General features: G+C 35.8%; 1 protein-coding gene across 2 annotated transcripts in view; it reads left to right on the top strand.

Moving 5' to 3' along the window:
• The window catches only part of LOC118193378 (synaptotagmin-5-like), a 677594-nt gene that overhangs the window by 616299 nt on the left and 38240 nt on the right, over nt 1-23055 (top strand). For both annotated transcript variants that reach the window (XM_085826718.1, XM_035364457.2), the window contains one exon: nt 20862-21094. In XM_085826718.1, coding sequence (XP_085682844.1) covers nt 20862-21094 — 233 coding nt within the window. The remainder of the gene's footprint in view (nt 1-20861; nt 21095-23055) is intronic.

The following is a 23055-nucleotide window of genomic DNA, read 5'->3' as shown; positions in this document are numbered from 1 at the left end:
GGTTTCATGGATGTTAATCTTCTCCTTACTGATCTCCGAGTGTCGTCCATATTACGTTTTCTTTTGCGTCCTCTACATGCTGGCTTCTTGGCGGAGTAATCGTCTGGTGGTTGGCATTTCCGTTTTTCCCTGGGACGGCTGGTCTTGACGTCCTCCGGTCTGGAGTCCTTCTTGAATTTCTTCTGTTCCTCGTATTTTTGTGCCTCCTGTTGCCGTTTCAGTTTCCGGAACGGCGGCCTTGCTGGCACCTGACTCTGTGGCCGTGTGCGCGTTCTCCTTGATGTATAATTTTTCCTGCAATCCTTTGTAGGTGGTGTTTTTCTCTTTACCACGATTTCTTTACCCGGTGCATCTGTATTTTTGTTTTTCTTAAACGCTGGAGTTTGAAAATTATTTTTCCTTTTTGATACCGACGTCCGGGTTGTAGAAGGGCTAGGTCTCTCTTCAGTTCTCTGTTTCTTGGGTGGTGGAATAGTTATTGTTGTCGCTGGACCTTCTACTTCGTTTAGACTTGAGCCCTGCAAGAAACTTTTAAGGATTTCAAAATCATTTGGATTATAGTATTTTTTCACCTGGTCGGGACTTGCTTTACAGATTTCCCCTCTCTCGTTCTTAAGATATAATACTACTCCTTTGATTTCCTGAATCACATAGGGGCCTTCAAACTTTGGAGCTAGCTTTGCCGTAAAATTGTCTGGGGCACTTGATAAAGAAAATTTCCGCTTCAATACTTTATCCCCAACTTTAAAATATACTTCACGGCGTTTTCTATCATAATATATTTTCTGCCTATTTCTTGCCGTATCCGAGCTTTTAAGCGCCTGATCAATCAGGTTTTGCACATCTTTTTGTTTAAACTCCTGCTTTCTTTGTTGCACAAAGAATAATTTATCTAAAGGCGTAATTAATTTTCGGCCTAAGAATAATTCTGCTGGAGTTTTTCCCGTAGTATCATGATGTGCCGTTCTTAAAGCATAAGCTAATTCATTTATGTAGCCATCCCAGCGCTTGTGATGTGTGCTCACGTAACTGCGAATTATTTTTACTATGTTTTTATTAACTCTTTCTGCTATGTTAGCCTGTGGTCTATACGGAACCATTTTGATATGGCGTATGTCAAGTCCATTGCAAATGTTTTCAAATATTTGACTAATGAATTGTTTTCCGTTATCGCTAATGACTTTTATCGGTGCACCGTATTTTAAAATGTATCTGTGTAAGAATGCATCTGCGACTGTTTTGGCTGACGCGCGTTTAAGTGGAACAATTTCTGTCCATTTTGAAAAATGATCTACTATTACTAAAAGAAAACGATTTTTATTTAACTCGCTCTGGGGAAAGGGACCAAGAAGATCTATGCCTAAAATTTCATTCGGAAATGTAGCGCGAATGCTATTTAAGTACCCGGCCGGGCTATAATTAATATCACTTATTAACTGACATTGATTATAGGACCTGACATACCCCGTTACTATTTTGTATAATTGCGGGAAATATACCGCCTCGCGTACCCTTTTTATAGTCTTTCTGACCCCTAGGTGGCCCGCTATTTTTGCTTCGTGCAACTCCTTCAAAATGCTTAATCGAAGCGAGGCTGGGATGACTGGCTTATGCTCAAGATTTTCGTTTGTTGTTTTCGTATAAATAATAAATTATCTATTATTTCATAGTTTTTTGCTCTATTTCTTATCGCATCGATATCTGTATGCTCAAAGCTTTCGGGGTCTTTCAAATAAGCATAGATATTTCCAAATTCAGGATCAGCTTTCAGTTCAGTAATAACCGTATCTCTAGAATCTAAAATTTTTGAAGTCAACACAGCGCATTTAAGTTCATTTCCTTCATCGTCCAGTTTTATACGAGAAAGTGCGTCAGCTACATTGTTTTCCTTACCCGGTTTATATTTTATTGTGATATTATATTCTTGGAGTTTTAAAGCCCATCTTATTAACCTGGGCGTTAGGTTTTTTCCCGAGTAAAGTCTACCAACAGCCGCATGATCTGAAAAGACTGTTACTGGCGATTTGCCGAAATAAACTCGAAATTTGTGTACAGCCATTAATACGGCTAATGTTTCTCTTTCTGTAGCTGTATAATTCCTTTGTGTCTGATTCAACGTTTTACTAAAAAATGCCAGAGGATGGTTATTTTGCATAAGAACCGCACCCACCGCATAGTCTGACGCATCTGCTGCAATTTCCAGGTTTTCGTCCCCCTCCGGGAATTTTAAAACAGGGGCATTAATGAGCGCTTCTTTTAATCTTTCAAATGCTGTGTTAGCTTCCGCTGTCCACGTAAATTTACCCCTTTTTCGTTTGATTACTAAGAGTGGTTCAACAATATTAGCGAAATCTTTTATGAAAGATCGATAGTAAGAACATAACCCAAGGAAGGAAGAAAGTTTCTTGGCGGTGTGGGGCGGTGGGAAATTCTTAATAGCTTTTATTTTTGAATCTTGCGTTTCTATACCCTTTTGCGAAATTTTATAACCGAGATATTTAAGTTCTTTAGTTGCGAACTTGCATTTTGAGGCGTTAATTGTAAGACCGGCCTCTTTTAATAATTTAAAAACTTGTTCTAGATCATTAATGTGTTGTTCCAACGTACTACTCGTTATAATTATATCATCTAGATAAATTAAAGTTGATTTTTCTAGGACAGGCTTTAGAACAATGTCCATAGCTCTCTGGAATGTTGATGGGGCCCCACACAACCCAAAAGGCATGCGTAAAAATGCATAAGTGCCCGATTTTGTTATAAACGCGGTTTTATGTATATCTTCGGGTCTCATAGCTATTTGATAGTAGCCAGACGTTAAGTCCAAAGTAGACATATATCTTGTCGATTTGATCTGTCTAATGATCTCGTCTATAACCGGCAAAGGGTAAACTGGAAATTTGGTAATACTATTTAATTTTCTGTAATCAATAGCAAACCTCCAAGCCCTTTCGTCCGAAGGAGGAAACTCGTTCTTTTTCCTACATAGTACGACTGGACTCGCGTACTCACTATTTATGGGCGTTATTATTTTATTCTTTAACATCTCCTGAATATGTTCTTCGATGATAAAGTCTTTTTGTTTGTCATAACGGTATGGTTTAGTCCTACAAGGTTCTTCGGCATTTAATTGAATCTTGTGCGTCACTATTTGGCAGTTTCCTGGTTTTTCTGAAAACAAATGAGAAAAATTACTCACCACTTGCTGTATTGCTTTCCTTTCATGGTCATTCAGATGGCTAAGGTCCACTTGAGGTGTCTCCACAGGTTCCACCACCCTCTGGTCCATCTCCAACACCACGGAACTATCTTGAAAATTTAATTTGGCCCTCGCGGCCCTTAAAAACTCCATACCTAAAGTAAGAGAATGTTGCAGATCTTTCACCACAAAAATTAATACTTTGAGACTTTCCTCTTTTACCTGTAAGTTTAATGATAATTTCCCGATGCAGTGACATGTTTTTCCTTGCGCCGCTATAATTTTCGTATTTTTGGTTTTAAATAATCGTACCCTATAAAAATTCTTTTGGAAGAAATTTTCACTGATAAAATTTCCTTCTCCTCCTGTATCGATGAGGGCTTCTACTGGTACATCGCCAACCAGGACTTGTATAATTGGTAGCTGTGAGTTCTTTACGATGACCGTATTTAAATGTCTATTTGAGGGTTTTTTAAAAACTTCCGGGGTCTGGACCCTCCCTTTCACAGGCCCCTCTACTCGTTTAAAGCTTTCCTTTCAATCTGTGTCTTCTGGGTACGCGGATGTTTATTTTCAAATTTTCTTTTTGGGCCTTGACCTTCGAGTTTCGATGAGTTAGCTTGATAGTTCTTTCCCCCATAAGAGCGATTTCCATTTCTGGTTTCCTCATTTGAAGATTTCCTTCGAGTACTTTGAGAATATGTTTCCCCTCTCGCTTTTTCCGCTATTCTGCGATTTTGAAACTTCACCGCCAATTCGAAGAGTTCCTGCAATGTGCTTGGGTTTCTAATTTCAAAGTAGTCTTGAACAGCGGGTAACAATCTTGGTAATATTATTTCAATAATCTCCGCATCGGGTTTCTTTCCATACAGCATATCCGTTAGCTTGATTTTTCGTAGAATAAAGTCCGTGAATTCTGCTATATCCCGTTGATAGAAACTATATAGCTCGGCTTCCAGCCGTGCGCGATCTTTCACTATGGGGAAGGCCTTTACTAACGATTTTTTGAAGTTTTCAAATGTATATGTCTGGCTTCCAAATTCCCCTAATAAAAATTTGCCTATATTTTCCACCATAGCGCGGCCTGTCCTCTTAGTGCTGATGTGGCGATGGCAACCTTTTGTCTTTCAGGAACAGGGTAGAGCTGAAAGTGGTTTTCTAGACCTTCTAGAAATACCGCCACCGAATTTTTTCCGTCGAAATGGACGTTTGGCTTGATTGACGCTCTCAAAGTCTGGACCAGGTATCCAAATCCTTCTAACTGGCTTGTCATTTCTTGGTGTTGTCCAGCGGCTTCCATCCAATTTTCGGCCATTTCAGTTCGATAATTGTTCGGGCGCCAATGTAACGTTGCGCGCCTCCAACTTGCACGCAACCAAGGGTTGACTGTGAAAACAGGATAAAACACAGAGTCTTGTAAAGGGTTTAAGTCCCTTTTTATTCAACGTAATAAATTACAATTGCGTGCTCTTGACGCTTACAGACGGCGCCAACTCGGCGGTCAAATAAAAATCATAACCTGAAAAGAACTTAAAGACAAGACTCTAACTACGAGGCTCTCGAAAATAACTAACTCACCGCGTTTTACAACACTGCTGCTAATTCAGCAGACTTGAAGCTCGCTTGAACGATTAACACTACTTCCCGCCAAGCACATAGGCCGAAACGCGGGGTTCTTCAATGTCTCGCTAACTACCTCCGCGCTCGTGAAGTAAGAATATCACACACCGAACTTGTTTCCTTCCTATTTAAATCATAATACTTCCGCTGATAATTTGAATCCTTGCGCGTTCTACTCAAATTTACATATTCTGGCATTGGCAGTTCCAGGGGAAAGTAAGGCTTGACAGGAAAGATAGTTTAAACTTAAAATAAATGTTAGTTAAAATAAATATAAACCCTACACATCAATTTAGCCCTCCCAGGCCTTGTTAGTGGTGCGCAGGTTGTAGTTTTTCTCCCATAGAAGACACATAATAAGAGCTTAAGCATAATAGTAGGCCTTTTGTCCTGATGAGATGCATAGACAGAGAAAAGGTGAATCAAATAAAACTTAAGAAGCGGAAGATCGGATGGATTATGTTCCACATCAATGTTTTTAGACCCTTGGCCATGTCAGTTATGGAATTCATATCACAGAAGCGTTTTTTATTTTCTACTTCACAACCACCTTATTTCCCCTTTTTTTTTTACTCTCTGACTTCTGGACGGTTTCTCTTTCAAGTATGTTTGTATGGTGTTAAGAGCTTCGGAAAGTTCAGGATATCCAAATCGATGTAACGTCTTTTGTGATTGCTATCAGAAGAGGGATTTATCCAATACTTCTAAGGACGCGAAAAACGCTGGAATAAATGTTTATGTCTCGTTGGATATTACTTGTAAAATAGCATATTTTATGATTCAAATAAAACTACCTTAAGTATTTTGCACTGAATTTTTGAGCGTAAGGAATATAAATCTCTTTAAAATTCACTAGTTCAGAAAATATCTCATTGAAGTTTAATTTGACTTCTAAATATCTTCATTTATACTTTAGCAGCTAACAATTGCAAAACTGAAACATAATTGTACTTGCCATGTAGTACTGGTGTCATTTCAGAATATTATTAAACAGACACATAAAAAGTTTTACTCTATGAAAATTCTTAAATTCTTCTTAATAGCTAAGTTAAATTTATTTCTGATACAGTATTCGAAATTCTTATTTAACGACTTAACGAGGACATGGAACTAGCTTAACTATATCTAGATGATGTAAAACTTGCATAGAGATAGAGAGAGGTATATTTACTTTATTCAACAAATTTTATTTTGTCAGTTAACAGCTGGACATGCCTCCAATCACAACACGAAGGTACGCGCTAATGAAGGAGAAAAGTCTTTACCAGACTGGTGAATTATTAGTTTGATACTTCTATATCTTCAATGTACACTGCACGAAACAACAGACTGCCAAATATAGCACATGCTTTATCGTAACGATCTTAAATTTGAATATCTTTTGCGAGTATTTGCAGACATTTTTGTGCATGAAGCCGTAGGTAATCCTAAAAGGCTGCACTAGATGATTTAAAATTATGCAAATTCATCTTATTGGCTGGTAGAGAAAAATTAATTGACGGCTCTAAAACTACAAAAGAGCATTCAAACAAAACAAAAGCAAAAAATAATTCAAATATAATAAAATTTACAAATAAGGAAAGCTCACTGAAATGGCATTTTGAACGCCTTTTTCGCGAAGCTTTTCCGTCCGTTCTCTTTTTAAAGTCTAAAAGGAGCTTCCCTTTTGAATCAATTTAATTGATATTTGATCGTTGAATGGACTACTTCTCTTTTCGCAATTTTTCACCTCGGTCCTTTTATCCGCGAGATAACAGGAAATCCCTGCATCCGGTTTCCATGACAACGGTATCGCTCAGTCTTCTCGACGGTTTGCCCACTCCTGGGCTCACTGGGATGTGAAGCCATCTTTCTCCCACCACCCACCCCAGTTCTCGACGAAAGCAAAGAAACACAGCATCCACCTTCTCTATTCCGAGTATAGTAAACGCCAAGCAGCAGATATACGAGAAGCTATTTCGTGCTCCTGCAGCAAGTATTCTGGCGATATATCACGAGTCGCTTTGGAAAAGGAAATGAATGTATCCAGCAAATGCTTCTGAGAAGAGCAGCTGTCAAAACTGTGATATATCAAACCTACTTATTAAAATAAGCAACTGAGAGGGATTTTCACTTCCACTTCAAATCAAATAACTTGTAGCATATGTAAAGGCACTTTAATTAATTAACTTTCAACAAACTGTGTTTTAAAATTAAATATTGGAACACTAGAATGAGCTTAGTTACCTAATCCATTTTCAAAGTCTGTTCGATGACGTTCTTTTTAAAATATTCTATTATCTACTTTTACGTAGAACCCAAAGAATTATGTGCTTTACGAATGCTCCATTAAATATTAGTTACGAATGCTGGTTGGTCGAATGCTGGTTATAAATGCTGGTTTTTGGCTGACGGATGCTGCTTGATCAGGTGGATTAATCATAGCTGCCGAAAATTCTTAGTATCGCGAACCCGTTTGAAAGGCTTCTATTTTCCCTGTTCACAAGGCCACTATTCTAGTCTCCCCACACGTGGCATATTCTGTGTTTTTGTTTTTCTAGAAGAATCTCTATGCAAGTTTTACATCATCTAAATATAGTTAAGCTAGTTCCATGTCCTCTAGGTACAGCACTGTCTAGGTATTGCTGTGTCAGTTTTCCATCATCTAAGCATTTTTATTCTGTCTGTCCTTCATTAGCTTTAAAAAACCTTTCTTTAGAACGATACACACAGAACCCAGAGCAACGATTTTATTAAAACATGGAAGAAATGAACAAAAAATTATCGAGAATTTCTGGAAATGCCGCTAGCTATATACTTTTGCGATGTTTGATTTAATACGTACCTATAGCAGATTTAACTGAGTCTAACACATTAAGACAACTAGTACAATAAGACTCTTAAAGCTTAAAACTAGTGATAAACAAATTTTTGTGCTGTAACAAATAAAGCAAATGTAAACAAGTGCTTATTAATAAGTAAATCTTATATCTAGACTCAATTGAATTACTTTGTAGTGTCGTGCAGCAGTAGTATCAAACGCAAATTGCATGCTGTACAAATAACCTAAAAACAGCTAAAGTGCCAGTTTTATTTATTTATTTTTTAGCCATTTGCGGTACAGTGTGTTCGGTCTCGACACACCTAAAAATTTCCTTTTGTACGCACAGAAAAATTGAATGAAAAAGAATTTGTAGGTTACTCTGAACCTTCTTTATTTATAGTAGATGGTAGCTCAACACAAACCAATCCATATATTTTAGCCGTGTTTAGTTCTTAAAGACCTTCATCTTTCAAAGAAATCTTCCAGATTTTTTAGGGTATAAAAGGAATTGTTTGAAAAGAAATTTCTATGTTATTTTTTGGCTGTATGATAATCTCCTTATTCTATATTAGTTCTAAATTTTTACCTTGAAATCTTGCCTAAAATCAAACGGCGAACCCTAGCTGTGCCCAGACCGGGCTTACCGATAATTTACGACAACTGAGAGTCTGTATTCTTTGTTTCTCTGCATCTCATCGGTCAGTTCATTGACAACAATGCTCGTTTCAGCACTCTTTTCGAAGCTCTATTCACTCAGTGTGCCCTCTTTGGGCACACCCACAGAATTAAACGATAAGTGCTATCTTCACAAAATTTTACTTGTGTACTCCTCTAGGCCTAATTAGACTGCCTACCTTTTTTTATCAAAACTCCAACTTTAAAAGGTAGCGTGCCGGAAAGGGTTAACAAAATGAAACTTTTTTAAAATAAAGTAAAAATATTTTAAATACATTTCAAATTTCGCTTACTAAATATTTATCAAACATGCATAAATAATAATGATAAAATCGCAAATGAAAATATTCAAATTCATTTTTCTTTTCTGTCCGAAATTTAGAGTTTTGCTACCTGAAAGACATTTCTGTTAGCTACACTTTGTAATTCAAATATATTGATATCTATATATTTAATGCTTTGAAATAACTCATATTTGTTTTTTCAAATAATTCTAACATGCTTAATTAGTTACTGAATAATTTAATCTAAACTAAAATAAATTGCGAAAACTTTCTAAGTTTTTTACAGAAAATTTGTTATGTGGGATAAAACTTGAAGATAAATAATCACAACTTACTCTCTTTCTCTTATTTATTAAATATTTCTTCTACGCATAAATAAAAATACATATTTTTATACGCAAATAATTATAAACTTCTTTATTTCTTACTATTCTTTAATACTTGATGGCTTTGGATCCTGATAATAATCGGAGCCTTGAATAAAAATTACTAGAAATTATCTTCTCATGAATTATAAATGCTCATCTGCCAGTCCGATTATCTTCTTAATTTTCAACAGTGAAAAAACTTATTCAAATGTACATTTACTCCCAAAGTGATTATTCTTGGTGCAAAAATTCATAACTGAGTTTATTTATTTTTTGACATGTACGAATAAAATTTAATCTTAACTGTAGCTTCAGATCTATGAATAAGATTTATATCATATCGTAAATTATTTAGCTCTGTTTTTAGAATTTCCAGTGCGTTATTAATATTCGCTTTCAGTGGTAATGAAACTAAGGTAGATGCGGACTACACCGGGTGTCTTGCCTTGTGTTCAGCAGTCAAGGGTACTTTTGTGGCTGGTACCATTGAACGTAAATGTACTTCATGGAATCCGCGAATATGCCGGTCTATGCGCTCTGACGTGCATCTGTGCGCACCACTTTCTCTTCGACGTGCACGCACATCTTCCTGAATACATTGTGTGACACAACGTTGGATAGTACTCACATTGTGCCCAACACGGGCGGCTATTGTGCGCAGCGCCAAACCAAGCTCATGGAGTTCGATAATACGGTCATGTTCCCGATCGTTAACTGATGGTACTGAGCCGATTGAGCTCGCCTCCGACGTCTCAGAGACATTTTCTATGCTTCTCCTAAAGTCTCCAATGCTCCGTAAACCCTCAGATGCTGTTTATGAGAAAAGAAAGTGGCTGACTTTTATAGCCCGTATATGCGTACCACATGATTCAATGCATGCGCAACTTTTATCATTTGCATATCCACCTCACAACTCTCGCTCCTGCAATTTACATGACGCTACGCGCATTCTTTCTTGGTGTTTCAATTTCACGTTTGAGGAGTGTATGTAATGAAAAATCGCCATTAAATTTACCATGCTGAATTTTTATAAAAATCTAAATTTGGTTTGTTTTCTTCCAAAAATAAGAGCGGATTATCGTCATTCGCGAACTAAACGGATTGCTTCGCGGAATGAAATAGATTCTACTGTATTTAGCAATACTGAGGATTTCATGTGGTGTTATTATTTATACTTAGGAATTCATTTAATATTCATACATTCATTTATTATTCATTCATTATTCCCTATTTTTACTTAAATCCATTATTGTGGGTAAGCCGATCATTTCTTCTAAGCTGCCCGCCAACGGACGAGTAGTAAAGTCTCTGAACACTGGTAGTTCGGTTCAGGTTTTGAATCCCAGCGGAACGGGCTGGCTGCATGGGCGCTTTCGTGTTTTTCTCCATGTGTAATGTATTACCAGCCACTTTCCCTTAGAATATCCTCCCCAGAGCCGTCTTTCTTATATAGCAGATAATCCTAGAATGCTTTCCCATAATTAAATAAGCCAAACCAGTTTTTAGATTTGGTTTGGTTTGGTTTGGTTTATGTGATTACGGGAAAGCCTCGAGGGCTATCTGCCTAAGGGAAGGGATGCCTCCGTGGAGAACTTTCTAAGGGAAATGGCTCTCATACACGTTACATATGGAGAAAACTACCAAGACGTTCATGCATCCAGCCCGTTCGCGGGATTCGAACCACGAACCGAACTACCAGTGTCCAGCGACTTTATCTCTAGGCTGCTGGTGGCAAACCACTTGAAGGCTATTTGGTATTGCCTTTGTGAAGGGTTTACAAAACAAAAAAATAATTCGAGTTTCTTTGACACTTGAGGAAAACCATGAACCAACTTGTTTTGGTACTAATAAAAGCTGAGAAAATTACAATAATTCTCTGACTGACACTAGGAGTATAATAATAGAAAACGAAACTCTGAAGGAAACAGCTTGAAATGTGATAATTGTAACAGGTAATAAATATAGATATTAAAAAGCATATCAGAACATTATATGGTTTATATGGTTAACTTTAATACTTCTTTAATAAGCAGGACTAAATACAATTTACTTTATTTTATATTTAGCTTTTTATACCAAAGAAAGGAAATAAGTAAATCACAAAAAGCTATCACAAAATATCTTAATGAGGTATTCGCTTGAAAACTGTTTTTCTTTCTCAACCTAATCTTCATAATTATTTATAAACTTATCACATCAATTTATCAGTGCTCCAGTACCAGCAGCATATAATTCTTCGGGTTGCTGTGTCAGGTATTAAGTTTTCATTTCGAAATCATCGTCCTGTGCAAAGCGTTTGCCTGCAAGATGTTTTTAGTGAGCCAAACAGGTACTGCTACAATTCATTGTTACAGCGTACAGCACATTTCGCAGTTCAATTCTTTAACTCTCTGCGCTCCTGAATCTATCTAAATCTACGTCTTAACTTCACATTTCAGAGCGACCGTGAGAAACCTTTTCAACCCACTTAAACATATCTTTAAGCGATAAACATTTCTTCCCATAAACAGGAAAGATTCCTTTAGGAATAACAGTCGCATGAAGTCATTTTGTACCCCAGCGCCAAAAAAAAAAAAAAAAAAAAAAAAAAAAAAAAAAAAAAACAGTTCTGCTGCATATTAACATACAACAAAAGTATTCACTGTTATTTTCAAATATAATATACCGATGTGTGACTTACTTTCCCTTGTAATAACTTGTATAATCTTATAGCTTCCAGAAAAAAATGTGTTTCCCTTTTGAAGTCACCCACCTTGGAATATATGAAATCCTGAACTCCAGAAATTTTTAACGATGAAGCTGCTTAATATTTTACCTAATTTTCCTTTTTTCAGTTTCATGAAAAGAATTCTTCATAGCAAGACATGACATCATTAAAGACTTGTCTTATTTAGATGCTAAAATACTTTTACCTCTCTACTGGTCGAGTCTTTCTCGTTTTGTTTAAGTAAGCTTTTTGTCAAATATAATAATCTGAACTACTAAGTAAAAGCTCATTTTTATTAGCTGTCAAATATCTCATCGTTTAAGCTAATGGAAGGATTAGAATGGATTATTTAAGTTGTAGAGACATTAGGCTATTTCAAAGCAGGAGTGATGAAAAATGAGCAACGCCCTCGCCGGGAATCGAACCACGGGCCTCTGAAATACGCGCCCAGCATGCAGACCACTACACCACGAAGGCACGCTAAGAAGGTGTGAGAAATACCTTATGTATTCCCCCTTTTAAAGAGCGACTGGGGTTTTTAGGGAACCCAATCGCCAAATCCTGGGTGTGGAGAATCATCATCCACCACCCTTTTAGTTCGGGCGCCACGGCGGGAGGAATACCTTATAAAATATTCCAAAGAATACAAAAGTCTAAGGAAAGGCATATTTTTGTACAGGACTTGCTAAGAGAAACTCTTTCATTTTTACTCTATTTCACTTCTACACAGAAACTCTTTCATTCTCTTTCATTTTTTATTTCTTAAAAAATTATAAAAACGGACAGACAGCTAACTTATTTGTCCAGATTTAAGCTCAGGTCGAGCTATCAGTTTCAATGGTCATATCCAATGAGGTATGAGTGTGTCAGGATTAAAAGTGTGTGACATAGTTCAAGCCACGTATTGAAAGACGTCCAGAGATTTATAGTTCTAATTGTAATGAATTAAGGTCAAATTGGCACTTGGGGAAGGATATAACACGTTAGGTAACAAATCTACGAATATGTAATGCCATTTTCTTAGTATATGGAAACAATTGCGTTATATCGAATCAAAGTCAGTCTACAAGCGAAATATTATCGTACGAATATTTTAACCAATCTAGAGATTGCTAAGGCATATGCAACAAAAGTATATTAATTAAATGCTTGGCATACAAGAAACATGTAAGCAACAATTCGTTTCTTTTGACCGTGCAAACTTCATTAAAATTAATTATATGGGAAACTTGAATTAAAGATTAATTTTTTGAAGTTAAGTTACACATTTAATAAATTTCAGCATATATATGTCTGCCTTTAGCCTCACAAACACGTTCCTTCTAAATCAACATTTAGATTTGTCAATCGCAGTTTTTGGTTGCCGTCTTTCTACTACAGATGATTTAAATATATTGATAGAGCTATGGCACATTGATATAGTTTGATAAATGAGTGTAGTATATAACATTAAATTGTTTCTTGTAAATAGTATTTTATCGATAAATAAGTTTCCGATTTAGTGAAACATTTTGCATTGGAAACGTTAAAATACAGTTATACCCTTTCCGTGAATCGAGGCATACAACTTCAAAGAATTAACTGGTTATACTACCATTATATTAAGAAGACTCACAAGTAAAAAATTCCTTAATTTCTTATGTGTTTAAATATATTTTATGACGATATTTTGTGAGCATTTTCTCGTAAACAATGCATATTATAATTTTAATTGACAATTTTTAAAGAACTTAAAATGTGCATATTAATTACTTACTGAGCTAACAAATTTATTATTAAAGTATTGTTTTTAATTATTATTACGAATCTCAATTCTTGGTGTATAGTCACCGTTATAAAGCTTACGTGTAGTATCCTTGCATAAAATATTAAGCTTCTCGTCGCGATGCGAACCATGAATTTTCCAGCTTCTGCGTGGATGTGCTAATTTCCCACTAAAGCATGCGTGGTGTAATGCGATAATTCTACCCTCAATTAAAAACTGACTGGAAGAATCAGTCAGATAATTACGAAGATATTCAATCACGAGACAGTCAGAAGATATTCAAGCATTCAAATCCATATGGTCACGAGTTATTGTTTGCCATGTTTTAGTTGTGATGACATTGTAGACAGCTTTTCGATGCACGAAACTTGCAAAACCATTTCTATCTTCGCCGGATTTGAAATGCCTATCATCCATTTGCAGCTCAATGTGTTAACCGCTTGGATCACGAAAAGGCCCCACGAGTGATCAAGTGGTAAAGACCACTGAATACTGAAAGTTTGATACCAGAATAATGAGCTTGCTGAAAGATTGGTTTTCGTGTATTTACCCATGTGTAACGTGTGTTCGAGCCTTGTTTTCATTAGAAGATTCTCCACGGAGGTATCTCTTCTCTTAATCAGATAGCTCAGGTGATCTTTGCTAAAACCTTACCTAAATCAGGAAAGCATGCATATGAAAAGGACTTAATTTCTCTCATAATATATAGCTAAAGAGGACTAAACTTCAGCTTTAAGATTCCAAAGAGATATGGCCCTTGGACATTCTTCTGGGTTTCAAAGTACGTGAAACAGTTTTGGGTTGGTTAGGACCACATCTCTCCATATAATGATTAGTTAATCCGCCACAAAATTCAGTTTCAAATCCAAAGTAGAACATCAATGTTTCTTTGAACAGGAATCCCTCAATTCGGAATTTTCTTGAAAGGTTATGGTAGGGGAAGAACAGTACAAGCCTCTCGAATTCTTTTCTTGGTAGTTCTTTACCAAATTGAAGAGAGTCTAGTAAAGTCATTGTATAATTGTTGTTGTTCAGGGCCTATAGTTAATTCATTCCTTAACTCACTCATGAGTATTCTTGAGGTGACCCATAAACCAGGAAACTGGGTTTCACTAATGATAATGGGATCAGCGTCGAATGATTATATTCAAAAGAAAAGTTTTTAATGCTTTAGTGATAGCTGTTGTAGAAGAATAATGCTTCTCTCCGAACGAATATTTGTTGTTTATTTATTCGCAAGCTCTGGAATAAAAAAACTTAATAAAATCCTCCAGATAAATATCACGGCACTCAGTGAAATCCAATTATCATACGATCACAACTGTTGCTCAAGGCATGTGGCCAAGAACGGGATCACTCCTTAACACACCCATGTGTATTAATCAGGCTTTCAGCAGACTGAGAGTTGGGTAGTACTAACGATGACTGGATTAACATATATTTAGTACTTTCAAAAGAACAATTTTTAGTGATTAGTGATAAAAATTGTAGAAGTAAACTATTTCTCTCAGTTTTATTTTATTGTTATTTATTCACAAGCTATGGAACAAGAAACTGAACAAAAACAGCCAGATAGATATTAGGCGCTGAGTAAAATCTAACATTCAACCGAGGAAAAACCCACATCTGCGCTTCGAGTCACGGATGGAAGATTAAAACAACACGATAAGCGAGATTTCTGTCGAAAATAAAATAGCCTGAAAATTTTTCCCTGGAGTTAAAGGAAGAAAAAATAAGAAAATAAAAAAATGAATTGGGAAGGGAACAGTAGGATCTCATTTTACACGTCGCTTGAAAAGAGAACTGCAACGTGGGTTCCTACCAAATTGCTGAATCCCCTATCTCCTTTTCCTGCTTTCCCCCTGTATCGATTAAGCAAGCATAATCGATACAGCTTCGGCGGTAGAGGAGTTAATAAGCCACAAGAGGACTTATTGTTTGTCATCTGCAGGTGCCAAACAATTCTGTGTATTTGCATTAAGAATAATATACGTTGCTAAGGGGGCAATGTGAGGGGAGAAATGTTCCTTTTTCCAAAAATAGCAGTGGTTAAACTGAAATAATTATCCACTAACCGATAAAAAAAAATTTACATTAAAGTACAGAATAAATTCTTTTCCATTACTTAATAAAATGTATTATGTTTTAATTAAATCGAAATATCTCTTTATTGTTAATTAACTAGTATACTGCTACATTCGTTTTAAACCTCTTAATGAATATTTTTAGAACAAATGGCAGCATCCAAAGAAACGTGCCATATATAACTATGCCCAAGCAAATCAGATTTAACCTTTGATTATAAAAAAGAAAAAAAAGGAAAAGAAAAGTAGTTTAAATAAATCTATAATTTGAAACCAAATTTAAATAGATTTTGTATAATGTTAGTGCACTGAAGCATCTACAGCTTCATAAATAATGCAGTTCGCGTAATTAATACCGTCTGAAAAGAAAGGCAAACCATAAATCGTGTCAGATGATGTCAAATATTATACACATGCATTTTTAGGCTACGTTTGCCGCAGCAGAGGCAAATGCTTCTTAGTTTAAGTGCGAAAGAGAAACAAAAGAACCGTGATGATAAGTAGTCAAGAGCACGTGAATGAGGGATCAGTGATCTACATAGACTGTTGGAAAGTTTATAAAGCTAAAGAAACTGGAAGAAGCTTATTTATATCATTTTTGAACAAAGCTATACATCCTACGACTGGCATCCATACGTAGAATATAGAATGGTAATGTGGATCCGTGAAAATGGTAGAATAAGAAACACAGAAGTATGACTTTACCTGGAAGTCATCTTAGCGGAATTCCTATGGAAGCATCATACTAACCTTTGAATGGCTCTTACCAGCAATTGCTGAACTGAATCCACTGGAAGGTGGAAATGAAAAATAACTTTTTTCCAAGTGTGTATATATATATACACTCTTGAAAAAATGTATATTAGGTTTCTTTATGATTATATATATACATTTTTAATTTTTAAAAAAATTTTTTAGGTTAAAAATTAAAAACAAAATATTTATACCTGTCCTACGCTATAGCTGCAGGATAGAAGTATAATAAACATAAAGCATTTAAAGTTGAAAGTAAATCTCAGTCAAAGAAAGGCAATTCCTCAACACTATTAATAATTGCAAGCGTGTATAAGAGGTTTAACACAAAATCTAAGGAAATCAAATTAAAATAAGAATTAATAGTAGTACAAAGCTAAAAAATAAAAATTCAAAAGAGAAAAATATACAAAATAATAAAAATATAAAAATTAATCTCCTATTATTGAAACTCCAATTCAGAACTCATCAGGGGAAAATGAATTAAAGTTTCAAAAAGTTGCTTAACATGCTTCGAAATCATGTTTCGTTCTCCTGGTTCAGAGATCCAAAACCGAAAAAAGAATGAATCATATTTTCATTTAAGAAATTAAAATTTATATAAAACCGACAAGTCGAATCTCAGATGTACCAGGATTTTTCTTACTTCGAAACACTTGGAAAAAGGAATAAAACATAACATTGTGTCAAACCGACTACTCAAAAAACCATAAAACTTTACATTAAGTAAAATGACCATGCATAAAAACCAATCTGGTCTAAATTCATTATATGCAAATTCGAAATTCAAAAGCAAATACAAATAAAAAGATAAATACGAATATATATATAAACTTAAAGCATCTAAAGCTAAAATTAAATTGGAATCAAAACAAGGCAATTACCCAACAATATTAATAATTGCAACCGTGGATAAGAGGTCTAACATTGTATCTAAACAAATCAAAATTAAAATAAGAATTCATTAGTATAATAACCCCGAAAAATAAAAATACGAAAAGGAAAAAAATAATGAAAATCAATCTCCTTTTCCTAAAACCTTCTAATTCTGAACTCATCAGGGGAAAATGAATTAGAGTTTCATAAAAGTCGATTAATATGTTTCGAATGCATGTTTTGTTCTGCTGAATCATTTGAGGTCAAGAACCGGAAAAAGGATTCAATTAAATTTCACTTAAAACCGAAAGATCGAATCTCAGATATATCTATAATTTTCCCTACACGCATTCGAAACACTTGGACAAAAAGAATAAAACATATCATTATGCAAAATTGACTACTCAAAACAATAAAAATTGTCAAATATGCATTAAATTTTAATCCGACATTCAAAAGCAATTACAAATAAATGAGCAAAAGAGTACACTTTTAAATCAAATTGTCATTTCAAAAACACTAAAAAATTGGGTGGTCTCCGATTAATCCTAAACTTTAATACCATGCAAATGAAAATATTTTCAGAAGAGATTTCTGTAGATAATATAAAATTCTAATCCTAGCCTTAAACAGCTAAAAACTGAAAACCTATTAGAAACAAAACAAAAAAAAAAAAAAAAAAAAAAAAAAAAACATAAACTTACTGAATTACGACCATTTTTTTCCAAACTGTTTTCCGTGCAAAATAAAGTTAACTTCAATCTACTCTTGGAGAAGCTAACAGTTGTATTTCTTAGAAAAATGTTTGGGATAAGGTTGAAAGTGTCCTATAGTAGAAAATGTATTTTAACGTGTGTTCAAAATGTCCTATCCAGTTGAAATTTGTATGTGGGACTGCTGTTTTGTGTGGTCTGTAAAAATTACTACCGATGAAGAGGTAAGTGGCAACTCTGACATGGCGGCGGGAGAAACTTTCTAAAAGATAATGTACACAATAAACTCTTAAAACGCGAAACCTAAACTAGCTTGAAGTTGAGGAAAAAGAAAAAAGTCAGGTTATAAAAGAAAAAAGTCTTCACGTAATCGGGGTACAGTACGTTTTTGAAACTAGGAGCCCCAATTTTTAGTAAAAGCAAAGATTTCCAGTTTATTTAAATTAACAAAATAGTATAAAGATTAGAAAGTATTGTTACGAAATGTCCAGGCGCTGTAAGATGGCTTCCCCGCAAAGCAGTTTCAGGGTTGCCAAGAAATAGCAAGGAAGGCAGGGTTGCCACATCTGGCGAGAAATCGCGCATTTGGCGATACATGGCGACACAATTGGCGATATGCCATGGACGAATGGAGAACCTTCTGGAACGAATTCTTACCAGTTTAGCCTAGAATGTTCACGAACACAAGCCGAAAGCTACATAAACCCTGCTGGTCCACAGGCAGTTAGTGTGTGTACCTCATTTAGATTGCGAGAGAGTTAGTCAGTCCGTGCGGAGTCGATCGAGTTGACAGCCTGGCAGCGTGTGCCGAATGGGTCGTCGAGTGCATCGAAAGAGTCTTTTAGTGTATCGCGGTTAGTGCATCGTCGAGGGAGCGAGTTGAGCTCCTGGAACGACTGAATCGAAGAGTGAGGAGCTGTGTTCTGTGTGCCGTCGAGTGCATCGCGTGTTGTAGCGTGGAGAGTCTCGAGAATACGTGGAGTTCCGAGAACGACCGAGCAGAGTCGAGAGCTGTACTCTGGTGCTTTGAAGTGAAGCTGTCTCCACCGTTATTGCCTGATAGTGTGAAGACTGTGTCTCTGATTGTTCCAGCGTTTTTATGGGAGATCTTCGACGATTGTAAAATGTTATTTCGGAGCTGTCCTGATTATCATTGGCTAAATAAAGTGTATTTTCATCAAGTATCGTCATTATTCACTCCAAATCTACGAACCCTGCACGAACCCGTGAAGAAAAAAAAACGCAACAATTGGTGTCAGAGTGGGGTTTGCGAATGAATGCCAGTTACCATCCTGCAGAGGAAAGCCATGGCGGAGGAAACGAAGACTTTGATGGGCTTTCATTTCAGCCCTCAAAATGTTGAAAACACAAAATGTTGAAAACACAAAGGAGGAGATAAAGGCTGAAAGAATGCCAGATTGAAAGAGATGAAAGACAGACTGGAAGAGAAGAAAGTCCGATGAGAAGAAATAATTGTCGGCCAAGAAAAGATGCGAGAGCAACTCCGATAGGTGAAAGTCGAGCTTCCAGAAGAAACTGGTGCCATAAAAGACGATGTAGAAATGAAGGAAGTAGCTAATGAATTGCCTGAGAAAGATCAAGAAATGATGGATGAAACATCTAACGGGAAAATCAAGAAATGATGGATGAAACATCTAACGGGATTAAAGGAAAACAACGAAAACATGAAGAAATAAAAGACGGGAAAGAAGCTTTTGATTCACAAGTGCCTGAAGTGAAAATGTGACTGTTAAGTTCGTCAAAAATGATAGTGAGGTTACGAAGTCCCAGTTAGCAAGTATTGAACCATCTGAAAGTTCATGTGATGTAGAGATGGAGGAAGCAGATGTGCAGCTTAAGCAGTGGGCTCCAGTATTGCAAGAAAATTCACCCACCTCACAAACTGGGTGTATGCTTCATAGTGCAGGTTTTGCAGACAAGGACTTGATTTTGATTCTAAACCAGGATACTTGCGTTTGTAAGGTATTGGGCTCCGTTCATGACTCTGATGCAGAATTTGAAGCTGGTTCCCAGGAAGCGGAGGAAAATGTGCATGTACCAGCTGCTGAAAATACCGATGTGAACTGTACACATGATGCGAACAAACTGCAGAGTGGTGAGCAAACTGTTTCAGATCTTTCTGTGGATGGAAAGTTTCAAAGAACTGACTGTTTAGACTGTGATATGCAGAACAGAAATGCATATGAGAACTGTAGTGGAAAATTATTTGACCCGGGTATAACTTAATGAAAAGACTGATTCATTCTTAACTTTAATTTGTAAAATTTAAAATTATTATGTGTTTAATTTGTGTTTATAACTTTTAACACAGTGTAAATATTTGTTTCTTTAGTTATGTTATTTGTTTGTTTTTTTACGTTTTGTGTGTATTGAATTGGGCTTCTGACCAAGGGTTGTACTGCCCGAGACGTGCAGTCCTTGGGAGGGGGCAGTGTTACGAAATGTCCAGGCGCTGTAAGATGGCTTCCCCATCTTACAAAGAACCCATCTTCCCCATCTTACATCCCGCAAAGCAGTTTTAGGGTTACCACAAAATAGCAAGGAAGGCAGGATTGCCACATTTGGCGACGCCAAATGTCATGTACCGTATTCGGTATGAAGTTCAGAGTCGCAACATCATGGTATCAGAGTGGAGATCAGAATCGTCAAACTGAAATAATTAATAGAAAATTTTCAGCTTGTTTGGTGATTGCATTAACAGGTCAGTCAGTTGTCAGCAGCAATATCGGGTCATAAAGAAAGACAAACGCAAGACCACTTGTTGGTTATGTATGCCTATATATATATATCCGAGACAGTTTTTCCTGCCTTTATCTTACAAAATATTATAAAAATTCATGATGTTAATAGAAACTGTATCACTGAAATTAATTTACAGTAAGAATGGATATGATATGTGATTGATATATAAATTCAAAATGTAACTGAGATTTTTCGCATCAATTGAAAAGAGACCTGTTTTGAATCTCCTCTATCATGATTTCTTTTTCTTTCAGAACTTTAGCATATTTCGAGAACAACCTCAGAGGACGCATCCATCGCCGCCCATTCTTTCTTCATCCTGTCCCACAACGTCCGGCATGCCTCCGGTTAGGCCGAGTGCTGTAACGCACTCATCGGCATGTCAGGATCACGTATATGTCCGGCTTTCTCTACCCGATGTTCATGTAGAGGATGAAAAGGTGTCCTCTTCACAGTCCAGCTACTCACTACCCGCTGTCCGGAAAAGGTGACAACATTTTTTTGCGTTTTTACTTCTGTAATTATTTGGTAAAATTAAATCGGTAAAATTGCTTACCATGATTTTGTAAACTTTTATTTAGTTAACCACTTAACATTATTTTGGTTTTCTGTACTTTTATTTTCATTAAATTCCACCAAAACACAAATTAGATTAAAATATAAATTAAATATCAAGTTCCAATTAGACTGTTGCTCCGCTCTGAATTCAACTATTTGAAATTAGCATGCCGGTTTAAGTTTACGAGATACGTTCACTTTATTTTGTGTTGAAAAAAGTGTTGCCTACGTGGAAATTAGCGCCATTTTGTTCCTGGCAGTTTTCAGTTTGTGTAACCAAAAACGCGGTGTGTTAATAAATATATTAAACGCTTACTTTAGCTGTGCTCTTTCTTACTAGAAATCAGAGGAGATGAAAAATATTTCCACAGTCTTTTAGGTTATTGAGTACTGAGTTGGCTATTCAAGGTTGAACTTCGTAACCGTATAAGCCTTGTTTTAATTCAATTTAATTCAATGGGGAAATTGGGTTTGATTAAAAAACGAATTACAGGCCTCTAATTCCGCATATGAACGCAAAGCCCGTAATATAATTAACGCCATGTCGGATTTATATGTATAAGCCCGTAATATAATTAACGCCATGTCGGATTTATATGTATAAGCCCGTAATATAATTAACGCCATGTCGGATTTATATGTATATAAAAATTTCTCTGTTGCAAGTCAGCAAGTCTACTACGCTTACAGCACTCTAGTCTAGACTTGGACACTCAAGAAAATGGGTTCTTGACATATGACCTCAAAAGTCTTGTTTTTCGTAATGAACTACCTTAAAAAATTGTCAGAGTTTGAATCTAACACAATATACCTCAGTTTACGGATTGATATAAAATCGTGTGCTTCGGCTAGAAATTGTGTGCTAAATTTAGTATTTCCTCACCTTCATAAAATGAAAAATCGAAACCCTTATACAAAATTGGAAGTTGAGAAAAACAATATTCTAAATTTTTTATCTTTTAAAATGCAATCTATGCAAGTCCGTGCATTGTGTAGCCCCTTTATACAGCTGCATGATTCCTTTGTAGAACTTATCTTTTGGAATAGCCTTTAAATCTTTGTTTGCAGTTTTCTGAATTAATTATATATTATTCAAACACCGTTTTCTGAAGTAAGACTTCTATTCAAGAAAGAGAAGTAGTTTACAGATGCCAAATCTAATCAATGGGAAGATGTCTAACAAATGTGGCACTTTTTACTGTTAACCAGCGCTTGATAAAAAGACATATAGCACATTATCATACAGCAGAAACTTGGTATTTGCCTAAGCGTTTTCAGGCTTAACTTCCTAAATTCCCTTCCGAAATACGTTCATTATACTTTTATAAATCATGGAGTTCACCTTCTGTCTTTCAAGAACAAATATATTGTGTGTAATTTCTTTCCCATAAGAACAACTGCTCACTAATGTGATCTTTAATCGAAACCTGTCCAAAATAGGAGTTGATGTAGTAAACCATCTCCAGTCCCATTAAATGATTATCGTTTTGCCTCAGGGTCTTATAAAAAAAAACAAAATAGCTTAGTCTCTAGTCGCAAACTGCTTGTGAAGTTCGGGAATTATTCCCATTTAACAGTAAAATTTTATTTCTGTTCTTTGCTTAATTTTTGATCCGTGACAGCAGATATTTCACTTGATAGAAGGAAGTTTAACTGTTAAAAAATTCTGCTTATAAGTAGAAGATAAACTAGAAAAAGCACGTTCAGATTTTATAGAAATAAAGGCTATAAATCGTTTACCAGACTTGCTGCAAATTATCAAATTAATCCTAAAGTTTGTAGACGCACTGTGTACCAAGCGCTTAACCTCATAGGATTTTAAAAATTAGTGGCATCTTTAATGTCTCCTACTATCTCTAAATCAGCCCTAGTGAAGTAGAAATGTTTTCT

This window comes from Stegodyphus dumicola, chromosome 1 (assembly GCF_044657685.1).
Source record: "Stegodyphus dumicola isolate Sdum_Otavi_A_Nest chromosome 1, ASM4465768v1".
NCBI classification, from domain to species: domain Eukaryota; kingdom Metazoa; phylum Arthropoda; class Arachnida; order Araneae; family Eresidae; genus Stegodyphus; species Stegodyphus dumicola.
Note: the sequence above shows the minus strand (reverse complement) of the source record. Positions and strands in the feature narration are given on the sequence as shown.